Raw genomic sequence first — 11,169 nt, 5'->3', positions numbered from 1 at the left:
CTTGAATTTGTGCTTGAATTTAATGAGTGGCTTATTCATTATCTCATAGACCCTCTAAAACATCCCTAGGAGGTCGGTACTCCCATATTACAGAAGCGGAAACATGCTCAGAAAAATTAAATGAGAAGCATCAGATTCAAGATTTCTCCCAAGTCTGGGTGATCCTGCAGTTTGTTTTGTTTTGCTGGGGGATTGAACTGGGCATTGAACCCAGTGGTACTCTACCACTGAGCCACATCCCTAGTCCTTTTTCTATTTCGAGACTGGGTCTCTCTATAGGTGCTGACTTGGGATCCTCCTGTTTCAGCATCCTGAGTCGCAGGGATCACCGGCACTCAGAGCCCTGTTTTTCTTTGGGGTCTCCTTAAATTCATTTCAGCATTAATTTATGTAATAGAAATGATGCAGCAGCCTGATGGCAAAGAGGATAAGTTCAGGGTGGAAATGAAAAATTAACCAATGGAGGATTTTTAAAGCAGATACTTTTAGAACACATTATTAAAATTTCTCACATAAGCAAGATTCAAATACCTGAATTCAGTTTAGAGGAAAACATTTTTTTAGAGGCACTGGGGATTGAGTCCAGGGCCGAGTACGTGCTGAGCAAGTGCTTTGCCCTCAAGCCATGTCCTCACCCCACCCCTTTTTTTGAACAGGATCTAGGTAAATTGCCCAGGCTGGCCTTGAATTTGCCATCCTCCTGCCTCAGTCTCCGTGAATACCTGGGATTACAGGTGTGTACCAGCACACCAAGTTTATAGAACGTTGTTGTTATTGTTTTGTTTGCTTTTTGTTTGTTTTTGGTTCTGGGGGTTGAACCCAGAAGCACTTTACCACTGCACTACATCCCAAACCCTTTTCTTTTTTTTCTTTTCTTTTTTTTTTTTTTTTGAGACAGCGTCTCCCTAAATTGCTGAAGCTGGTCTTGAATTTGCCATCCTCATACCTCAGCCTGAAGAAACTGAGACCCAGAGAAGTGAAAGGGGCTTCTCACATGCCACAAATCAGAAACCCTTTGCAAATGGGGCTCCAAATAATCCCTACCCTAATAATATTGAATCTCAGTGCAAATTAGAGAAACTTCTACCTCTGGACCCATAGTCACATCTATTTGGGAGCCTCAGGCAGAGGGATCACTCCAGCACAGGAGTTCAAGGCCAGCTTGGGCAACATAGTGAGACTGTCTTTTTTTTTTTTTTTTTAGTTGTTGATGAACCTTTATTTTATTCATTTATTTATACGTGGTGCTAAGAATCAAACCCAGTGGTGCCTCACACGTGTTAGGCAAGCACTCTACCACTGAGCCGCAACCTCAACCCAAGAGACTCTATCTCTTTAAAAACAATAACGTTCAGGGCCTGGTGGCACGTAATCCCAGGGCCCAGAGGCTGGGAGGCTGAGGCAGGAGGATCACAAGTTCAAAGCCAGCCTAAGCAAAAGTGAGCACTAAGCAATTCGGTGAGACCTTGTCTCTAAATAAAATACAAACTAGGCCTGGGGATGTGGCTCAGTGGTTGATTTCTCCTGAGTTCAATCCCCGGTACCGCCCCTCCCCCCAAAACAATAACAAAAGACATACTTCCTTAAGATACTAAATAACTTTATTAGAACAAGATCCTTTACTGCCATCTTCTGGAAGTGGGCAAACATGCACTCTACATGTTCAAGAAGTAAGTATTGTCCTTGTAGATGTGGGATCCTTGTGCAGTGTATAACCTTCACATCCATACGTGGCGGCCCTGTCTATATCATAAGATTGGTGTGAAGGGTAGATAAGCTAATGCACTTAAAGCATATAGGCCAGCAGCTAGCCACTGTAAGTATAGTTGTAACTAACACTATCATCATTTGTTATTATATGTCTGTCACTGTTCTGGGTATTACAGACAGCAGTGAACAAAATATATCTGTGAAGTTGGGGTCAGCGATGGGTCAGGAGCTAACAGCCAGGACAGCAGTTCCCCTACCTCAGGCATGTGTGCCCTGTCACAGAGCCCAGTGGATTCTCCCTAACTATCCAGTTTCAGGAAGGAGCTACCGAAGCACTCATCAAAAGATCATCTGGGAGTAAAAAGTGACACCATTTTTGTTTCCTTAAATTTGAGGGTTAGAAGGAGAATCAAATCTTGGAGGAGCGCTTGAACTTCCTCAGTCAGCTTGTGGGTCTGCCAGCTCTGCCCCCCTCACTAACATCTTCATGTGGCAATGAGGAAGTAAAAAGGGGGTCCTGGGCTCCCCGAAGCCCTATGAGCAGAAGGATGATCCAGAGAAAACTGGATGCCTTGCCCCTCTAGGTTTTCTCTGGTCCCCAACCCAGTGTTCAAGAAGAGAAGTTCAGAGGAAGGGAATGGGGCTGTAAGACTGGAGTGGGTGAGGAGAACTGCCCCGACCCTTCCCCTGCCAGCTTCACTCAAGCCACAGATATTCAAGGAATGTTCTCCAAGAGGCTGGGGAAGCTGTGACCACAGAGGAGCAAGAGCCCTGGACCGCCAAGCTCAGAGAGACTCAAGACTTAAGCATGAGGATTACCTAGAGCCTGGAGAGTTTGAACTCCCCCTCCATCCCATTTGGCTCCAAAGGAAGTAGAGCATGCATTTTATTTATTTTTTAGTACTGAGGATTGAACCCATGGGCGCTTTACCACTAAACCACATCCCCAGCCCTTTTTAAGGTCTTGCTGAGTTGCTTAGAGCCTTGCTAAATTGCTGAGGCTGGCTTTTTATCTTTTATTTTGGTGAGACAGGATCTCACTAAGTTGTGTAGGGCTTCACAAAGTTCTGAGGCTAGCTTTGAACTTTCAGTTCTTCTGCCTCAGTAGACCAAGTCACTGGGATTACTACAAGAGTGCACCACCATGCCCACCTTTTTTTTTCTTTTTCAGTGTTGGGGGATCAAACCCAGATTTTTGTGCATGCTAGGCAAGCACTGAGCTATACCCCCAGCCCCTGTGTCTGCTTCTCTCTTGTGCTGTCTCATTTATTCTTTCAGGAATGTCTCTGGTGCTCCTTCTCTTCTTCCCTCCAGTCTCTCTTCCTCTCTTATCCTTTACAGGAAATGCTCTGTGAGTTCCATTCCCAGCATTCCTCTCTCTCTCTCTCTTACACACACACACACACACACACACACACACACACACACAAAGCCTGGACTGGAGGACCTCACTCTGGGCCCAGCCCTGCTCTTCAGGCCAGGCTTCACCATCTCCATCCTATGAGGCAAGGTAAGCCAATGCCCCTTGAGCCTTGGACACCAGACCCTGTTCTGCCTATGAAACTGAGGCAATTGTGGGCTCCCTCCATCCCTTTGCTAAGGAGAATAATGGGCGTTAAGTCTGTGGGGGAGGGGACAACCCAAACCTAAGGTTTCTTAGATGGGATTGGGGGACTGGTGATGGAGAATTCTGTGGGGACGGGGTGGCTTTGGGGAGTAAAGAGATTACTTAGGGGATTCTAGAGTACAGATCCTGAACAGGGGCATTCTATGAGGGGAAATTCTCCAAAGGGAAAAAGAGTCTCCAAAGGAATAGAAATTCTGGAGAAAACTGGGCACAGTGGCACACACCTGTAATCCCAGGGACTGGAGGCTGAAGCTGGAGGATCCCAAGTTCAAAGCCAGCCTCTTCAACTTAGCAAAACCCTAAGCAAGGTAGCAAGAACTTGCTTCAAAGTAAAACAAACAAACAGGACTGGGGATGTAGCTCAGTGGTAAAGTACTCCGAGTTCAATCTCTAGTACCAAATTAATTATTTAAAGAAAAGGAAAAACAGTTCTGGGGAATGGTAGATTTGAGGAGGGGACTCTGAAAGATTTTGTGAAAGGGGATTCTCCGGGAAGTATCCTGGGAAAGATGGGTTCTCCTAGGAAAGGGAGTTTCTAGAAGGGGGACTCCAGGAGGAGTGGGTCCTGAAGAAAGGAAGATTCTGGGAAAAATGATTGTGGGGAAGAGGGCCCGGAGTGGAGGGGGACTGGGGAAAAAGAGAAGTCCAGGGTGTGACCTCTTCAGAGGCTTCTGGGAAGTCTGAGTTCTGGGAAGAGGAGATCCCGGAAGGAAATTCTGATGAAAGGAAGATTCTGGGGGAGGAAGCCCGGACCGGGGTTTCTGGGAGAGAACTCTCCAAGGAAGTGGGTTCTGGGGCTAAGATTCTCGGAATCCAGCTTGATTTCATGTAGGATTCGGGAGGGAAGATTGATGGGGAGGAGGGAGTCCAGAGGAGTGGAAATGACGGGTGATAGGAGGGTTAGTACAGACTTAGAGAGGGGCGGAGGGAGATCATCACAGAACCCTGCTCTCAAGGAAAACGGCGGAAGCTGATCACGACGCCAGCTACCAAGGACACCCTCTCTCTGAGGTCCTCCGCTGCAAGCTTCGCTCCCCGACCCCGCCTCTTCCACCTCTCAGGCTCCGCCCTCCCCCGCCGTGAGGCAGGGCGGGTGTCCCGCAGTTTATCAGTGGCCCCGCCCCCGACTAAACGTCAGCCGTAAAGCGTCCAACTGTCGCGGCGCAGCGTTCAGAGCGCCTGCGCAGACCCTGAAAAGTGGCTTGGGTGACCCCCGAGCTTCCCTTTTCCGGTTGCAGCGCCGCGCGGTGAGGACTTCTCTCTACGCTCGCAGCCATGCCGTCCAAGGGTCCACTTCAGTCCGTACAAGTCTTCGGACGCAAGGTAGGCCAGGCGCTGGGTGGGTGGGGTCAGGGGAGGCTCGGGTCTGGGGTCTCCCTGGGAGCCAGGACCTAAAGCTCGTACGGCCACTCTGGCGCCTTCCTTTTCCGCAGAAGACGGCCACTGCTGTGGCGCACTGCAAACGGGGCAACGGCCTTATTAAGGTGAATGGGCGTCCGCTGGAGATGATCGAGCCGCGCACGCTGCAATACAAGGTACTGGGATGCGGATGGGCGTCGAGTGGAGGGCTCCATCTTGGAGACAGAGATGTTACCGATCTTGGAAGCGGAGTGAGCTAGTGTTAGCAGCGCAATATTCAGGAACTGAGTTGGGAGCATAAAAAGGGAACACTTATTAATAGAGCTGGACTTGGGTTTAGATGTAAAAACCGAATTGGGAAGATGAAAACGTGGATGTAGAGGGTCTAGGGAGTGCTTTGTAAACTAGAATATTTTTCAATCAGGATATTTTTCCAACTAGCAACGGGAATACCAGAGTTTATTCTTCCTGGCTGTATGTTTTCCTTCCTTAGGTTCTTCGAGCACAAGGATCAGTGTTTTGTTCCTGATAAATCTCAAGTGTCTGAACGCAATACAATAGTTGTTAGGACCAGAAACTGAATTAGGGTGTGTTTAAATGCTCGGTGGTGATAGGGGTTCCTCTGCTCCCTGTTTAGAATTTGGGGCGGGACTCAGAAAGGAAGGAAATTGGAATCTAGTTTCTGCCTCTTTAGCTGCCTTTACTTAAGGCAAGTTAGTGGGTTTTCTCTGCCTTGGGTCCATCACCTGAGAAACGGATAATTTCTATTTTTATAGATTGTGAGGTCAAATTAAGATTCTCTGAGAAAGTTTCTTGGCATGTATGGAAGATGTGTTTCTTTTTTAAAGTCAAGTACTTTCAAAAGGAAAGAACACCTACATTGCATGGTGTCTAAGATAGCAGATATCGAATATGGTAGTTTATTGTTGGCTGTTAGTTTGAAGGATTTGTCTGTGTATTCTTTGTTGAATTTTGGGGACAGAGTAGTAACTCGGGTGCGTTCATGAAGCTCTCAGGCTAGTGGGGAAGGACTGGACTTAATATCAGAAACTGATCCAAAGTGGTCATAGCTGGAATGTTGAGCCCAAAGGCTTGGGAAGGGGTGGAAGAAGGAGACCTGTTAGCTCAGACCAAAGTAAGAAAGACAAAAATGTGTCTAGCTGGGCCAAGGTGCAATCCTAGCAATGCTGTAATCTTAGTAATTTGAAGCCTAACGCAAGAGGATCACAAGTTTGAGGCCAACCTCAGCAACTGTGTGAGAACCTGTCTCAAAAAATAAAAGGGCTGTGGGTGTGGCTCAGTGGTAAAGCACTCCTGGGTTCAATCCCTGCTGAATCTGTGAAGTCAGCAGCTGAGGGGGGGGAAAAACACCCTGCCCCGCCCCCAAAAAAACACACACACACGTTTATTATAGGCACTGGCAAAAAGACCTAGAGTTGGGAAAGGAGGAACATGGCAGAGTTTGCAGTGTAATTCTTTTGGAAATCAGCATGAGGCTCAATGGGAGGACAGAGAGCTCAGGCAGGGAATTCAGAAAGCTACCTAAGCAGCTCTAAGCAGCATTTTCCATGTTTGGAAAATGGTCTTGGTAGTTCCCTTAGCATGCTTTTTACTGTTTAGCATTCTGGGAACTCATCTTAGAGCTGGGGTATCCAACATCCAGAGAGGGACATAAAAAGGAAGGATCTCAGATCAGGTTGCCTTTACTTTTCCTGTTTCTTGCCATTGTGTTAGTCTTTTACCTGGCCTTTTTGAATCTTTCCTTCTTCTGGCCCTGTAGAGAGGCCTTTGGTGACAACTAGATCTCCTTCCAGTATTCCTAAGCTGGTGGTGGCAGAAGTCACATAGTGAAAGATAAGGAGTGCTCAGTGAGGTGACTGAGCTGCCTAGCTTGTAACTTAAAAGCCCACCCTGTTCATTTCCCCTATTTCTGTAGTTACTGGAGCCTGTTCTGCTTCTGGGCAAGGAGCGGTTTGCTGGCGTGGACATCCGGGTCCGTGTGAAGGGTGGTGGTCATGTGGCCCAGATTTATGGTGAGTCCCAGGATCTGGACACATGGGTATGAGATGGCCTAGTAGCAAGGCCCTAGTCTTGGTCCTTCACAAGCTCACATATCTTTTTATTATGTCTGTCTTCCTTACAGCTATCCGTCAGTCCATCTCCAAAGCCCTGGTGGCCTATTACCAGAAATGTGAGTGAGAGAGCGTCCTTAGTGGAGGTGGGTATTTGGGGACCAAGTCTAGGACTTCTGTGATTATCTAAATTTTTACACTTTTTCATCTCCAGATGTAGATGAGGCTTCCAAGAAGGAGATCAAAGACATCCTCATCCAGTATGACCGAACCCTGCTGGTAGCTGACCCCCGTCGCTGCGAGTCCAAAAAGTTTGGAGGTCCTGGTGCTCGTGCTCGCTACCAGAAGTCCTATCGATAAGCCCATCACAAGGATCAGAGTTCACCTTTGTAATAAAACAGTGTGGAATATTAAGGTTCTAAGGACTGTGCTATGGTCTTCTGTGGTAGTGAATCTTTAATTAAAATGTAGCAGGAAATGCCCCATCTCATTGCTGGTGGCGATTTTAACCTTTCCCAGAAGTGCTTGCTCTGGGGTTGGGGGGTAGAGGTGCCAGGTTGGAGCAGACAGGATCTATTTCCCTACACTTCCAGTAGAACGCAGTGCACAGCTGGTGTGGCAGGGGTTCTGTTTGGTAGCTGTAGAGTTTAGCAGATGTGTGGGTTTGGTGTGTGTTTTGTTTTCTTTTTTGTTGTTGTTGTTTTGTTTTTGTTTTTTAAGAGGAGGGTTTCTCCCTAAATTGCCAGGCTGCCCTCAAACTCCTGGGCTGATGTGGTCCTTATGCCTCAGCCTCCTAAGTAGCTTGGACTACAGGCTCATGCCACAGTCCAGCATGCTCTGTTTTTTCCGTCCTTTTGCTGGTGTTTTGGGTTCTGGGATTCAAATGTAGGAGCCTCATATGTGCTGAGGAATCTCCCTCTTCTCCCTGTTGTGCTTCATCACTGAGCTACACTGGTGCCCACTGCTGACTGTTTTTGTTTTGTTTCTTGTCTCTCCTCGCCCCACATGGGTGTGGGTTCTCTTTTAGTTTTAGTTGTAGAAAGATACAGTACCTTTGCTTATTTAGTTTTATGTGTTATTGGAGATCGAAACCAGTGTACCACACATGCTAGGCAAATGCTGAGCCCCAGCCCCACATGGGTTCTTGGTCTTGTGCAGGCTGCTCTCAACTCCTGATCTTAAGTGGTCTTTAGCTTTCTGATTGCTGGGATTACAGGCATATACCACCACACCTAGCCTGTTGTTTTAGTGGCAGGAAGAGCAGAGGAAATGGGTAACATCACTAATGATTGATACAGAGAGCTGGGCACAATGGCACATACCTATAATCCCAGTGGTTCAGGAGCCTGAGGCAGGAGGATCACAAGGTCAAAGCTAGCCTAAGCAAAAGTGAGGTGCCAAACAACTCAGATCCTGTCTCTAAATAAAATGCAAAATAGGGCTGGGGATGTGGTTTAGTGGTTGAGTGCCCCTGAGTTCAATACCTGGTGCCAAAAAAAAAAAAAAAAAGATTAATACAGAGAAATCAAGAGGAAACTACCTAGGTGTAATCTGTGAAGTTGGCAGCTGAGAGCTGTGCTGGGGTTGAGAAAGCAAAATGTAGATATACATGTGTACATGTTTGTGTGTGTGATGCTGACCAAGAGTATATTAAGACAGACCTGGGGAAAAGGGCCAAATAACAGGTTTAAGAAAAATTTATCCTGTCAGCTTTAGTCCTGGTAGATTCCATCCAGCCCATGCCAGTCTCCTTTTCTGCTCTTGCTCATGTGAGTCTTTGTACCTGACAGGTTTATTTGTGTGCTGGAGGTTGAACCTGGAGCCTCACACATAGCATGTGCTTCAGTTTTCTTGACACCCATGACTAGCTTCATCTTTCAGGTGTCAGTATTATCTGCTCGGGAGGCTATCCCTGTCCTAAAGGTAGTTCCTATTGTGCTCAATGTGGCAACTTGTTTTTTGTGTTTGGCCCTAGGGGTTGAACCCCTAGGGGTGCTTAACCACTGAGCCACATCCCCAGTCCTTTTTTTGGAAAAAAAAAAAAAAAAAACAAACAGGGTCTCTCTTAGCTGGCCTTGAACTTGTCAGTCTCCTGCCTCAGCGTCCTGCATCCCTGGAATTGTAGCCATGCACCACCATGCCCTGTACGACTCTGTCTTTATAGGGTCCATCCTTTTATTAGATGGGATCAAGTGCTCATCGGTTAGGCCTGTGGTGTTATGGAGCCAGCATACAGGGAATACCTAGAAGCAAGGTGCTGCTGGGAATGTCACCTTTAGGGTTTTCCCCATTTTGTGGAGGAGAAAAGGAAAAGCACCAGGAAGTAACTTGCCCCAGGGCACGTAGTAAAGTGTGAGTGACATGCAGTTGAGCAGTGGAAGAACCTGGGCTCTAAATACACTAGACAGCCACAAATCTAAGAGCCTCTCCCTGTCCCTGTCCCACAGTCCTTAGTTAGGTCACAGCAGCTCAATGCCACCTGTGGGAGAAGCCCAAGAGGGTTGGGCCCACAAAAGATAGTGAGCCCTGCCTGGAGGATCTGGTGGGCTTCCTGGGGGAGATGCCATCTGAGCCAGGGTCTGCTGGAAGAGCACCCTCAGTAACTGGGTTGATTCTTGTCTGGTTTGCTCACTGGCACCCCTTGAACACCTAAGCCATGTGTTGATCTGGGGACAAGGCAGCGACCACAGCCCATGTTCTTCCAGGGGTGTTGGAAAGTGCTCTGGATTTGAACTTGAAGTAGTTGAGTGGCCAGGGACTCGGAAACTAGTGAGCTGGTTGGGGATGGTGGTCTTTCAGTGTCAACCTCTGCGTCCAGTGTAGAGGGGTGCTGCACTTACCAGTTACCAGGAGTTTGACAGCTTCTGAGGTCGCTGTCCAGTACTCTTATTTGTATACCTCTTTACCCATGATAAGAGTCACACTAGGGCTCAGTAGCCATGTTGGTCACCAATTTAGGCTGCTCAGAACATTCCCATTGTTGAGGAAAGTTGGGATAGCGCTGATGCTGACATGGAAGTAAAGGGGAGTTGAGTTCATTGAACACCAACTAGATATCTGGTAAAGTGTTGCTGGATGTATCCTTGAGGTGACCCTGTGAGGGTGGTAATTCTGGTGTCCCCAATATTACTGGATTGGAAAACTACCCTGGTGGCAAAACAGCAATCTGCAGTTGCATTGGAGCTGGAGTTAACTTGGGTTGATGGGGTTAGGAGGGCACCACCCCTTTCTTAGACTTCTCCAAGGTCCCCCCATCCTCCTTTTTAAGATGGGATTTCACTGTTACCCAGGCTGACTTCTAATTCCTGGGCTCAAGCGACCCTCCTGACTTTGCTTCCAGAGGAGCTGGGACTACAGACATGCCACAACAGCCAGCTTAACCCCTTCATTTTTTTTTTTTTTTTTTTTTAACACTAAGGGGCACTCAACCACTAAGCCGCATCCTCAGCCATTTTTTATATTTAGAGATAGGGTCTCAATGAGTTACTTAGGGCCTTGTTTAACTGCTGAGGCTGGCTTTGAACTCAATCCTGCCTCAGCCTCCCAAACTGCTGGAATTATAGGCAGTTCCACCACACCCAGCTTAACCCTTAACTTTTGGAACCTGATTTTGGCTATATCTCCAAAAAAAGACACAGCAGGCAGACTGGCTGTCGCTCAATAACGCTCCTAGCTGGACACAGTGGTTCATAACTAATCCGAGTGACTTGGAGGCTAAGGCAAACTCAACATTTTAAAACGGGTTTGGGATGTAGGTCATTGGTAGAAGACCCCTGGGCTCAGATCCCAGTACCATTTAAAAAGAAAAAAAAAAAAAAAAAAAAAAAAAAACACCCTAAAGCAAGTAGGAGTTGGGCAGGAGGAATGGAATTCAGACACCAGGAGGAGGGGTGAGGCAGGCCTAGGGCCCATGGTATTCCCAAAGGGTCCAGAGACCCCTTTATTGAGGCTCCTGGCTCCCTCCCAGAAGCACAGCTGGGGCACATCTGGAAAAAGGCTGCCTCTCCTTCCCTATTCCAGGTCTTAAGAGTAGACAGCCCCTTTTCCCCTCCCTGTCTCTTTAAATACCGGGAATTCCGGCGCCACTGGGAGCTCAGGCCGGCTGGGAACTTTCCTTCAGGGAATGTACAGCTGGGGGAGGCTGGGAATGTGCTGCTCAGGCCTGACCTCCAGGAGGCTGCAGTGGAGTCCTGATTACTGCAGACTGAAGAGTCCACCTCCACCGTGGGCCCTCAAGACTTCGCTTGGCCCTGGTGCACAGTAGCCATCCAACAAACTTGAGCAGGAGCCAGGCCTTGTGCTGCTGCCTCGCTCAGCTAAGCTTCAATCACTGGGACCCGAGGAGCACCTGGCCATAAGCCTCCTGGGGTCAAAGAAACACCTGCTCTTATGCCTCTTGGT

The 11,169-nt window shown here is 47.8% G+C and overlaps 1 protein-coding gene across 1 annotated transcript; it reads left to right on the top strand.

The window, feature by feature from the left end:
* Window positions 1–4,499: 4,499 nt before the first annotated feature.
* On the top strand, window positions 4,500–7,186 carry Rps16 (ribosomal protein S16). Its single transcript, XM_047528565.1, has 5 exons — window positions 4,500–4,660; window positions 4,771–4,872; window positions 6,633–6,729; window positions 6,840–6,887; window positions 6,983–7,186. The coding sequence occupies exons 1-5, from the start codon at window positions 4,613–4,615 to the stop codon at window positions 7,126–7,128; spliced, it is 441 nt and encodes a 146-aa protein (XP_047384521.1). The 5' UTR covers window positions 4,500–4,612; the 3' UTR covers window positions 7,129–7,186.
* Window positions 7,187–11,169: the final 3,983 nt, after the last annotated feature.

The sequence above is a fragment of the Sciurus carolinensis genome, chromosome 16 (assembly GCF_902686445.1).
Source record: "Sciurus carolinensis chromosome 16, mSciCar1.2, whole genome shotgun sequence".
In the NCBI taxonomy this organism is placed as follows: Eukaryota; Metazoa; Chordata; class Mammalia; order Rodentia; family Sciuridae; genus Sciurus; species Sciurus carolinensis.
The sequence above is the reverse complement of the archived record's forward strand: the minus strand, read 5'-3'. Positions and strand labels throughout refer to the sequence as shown.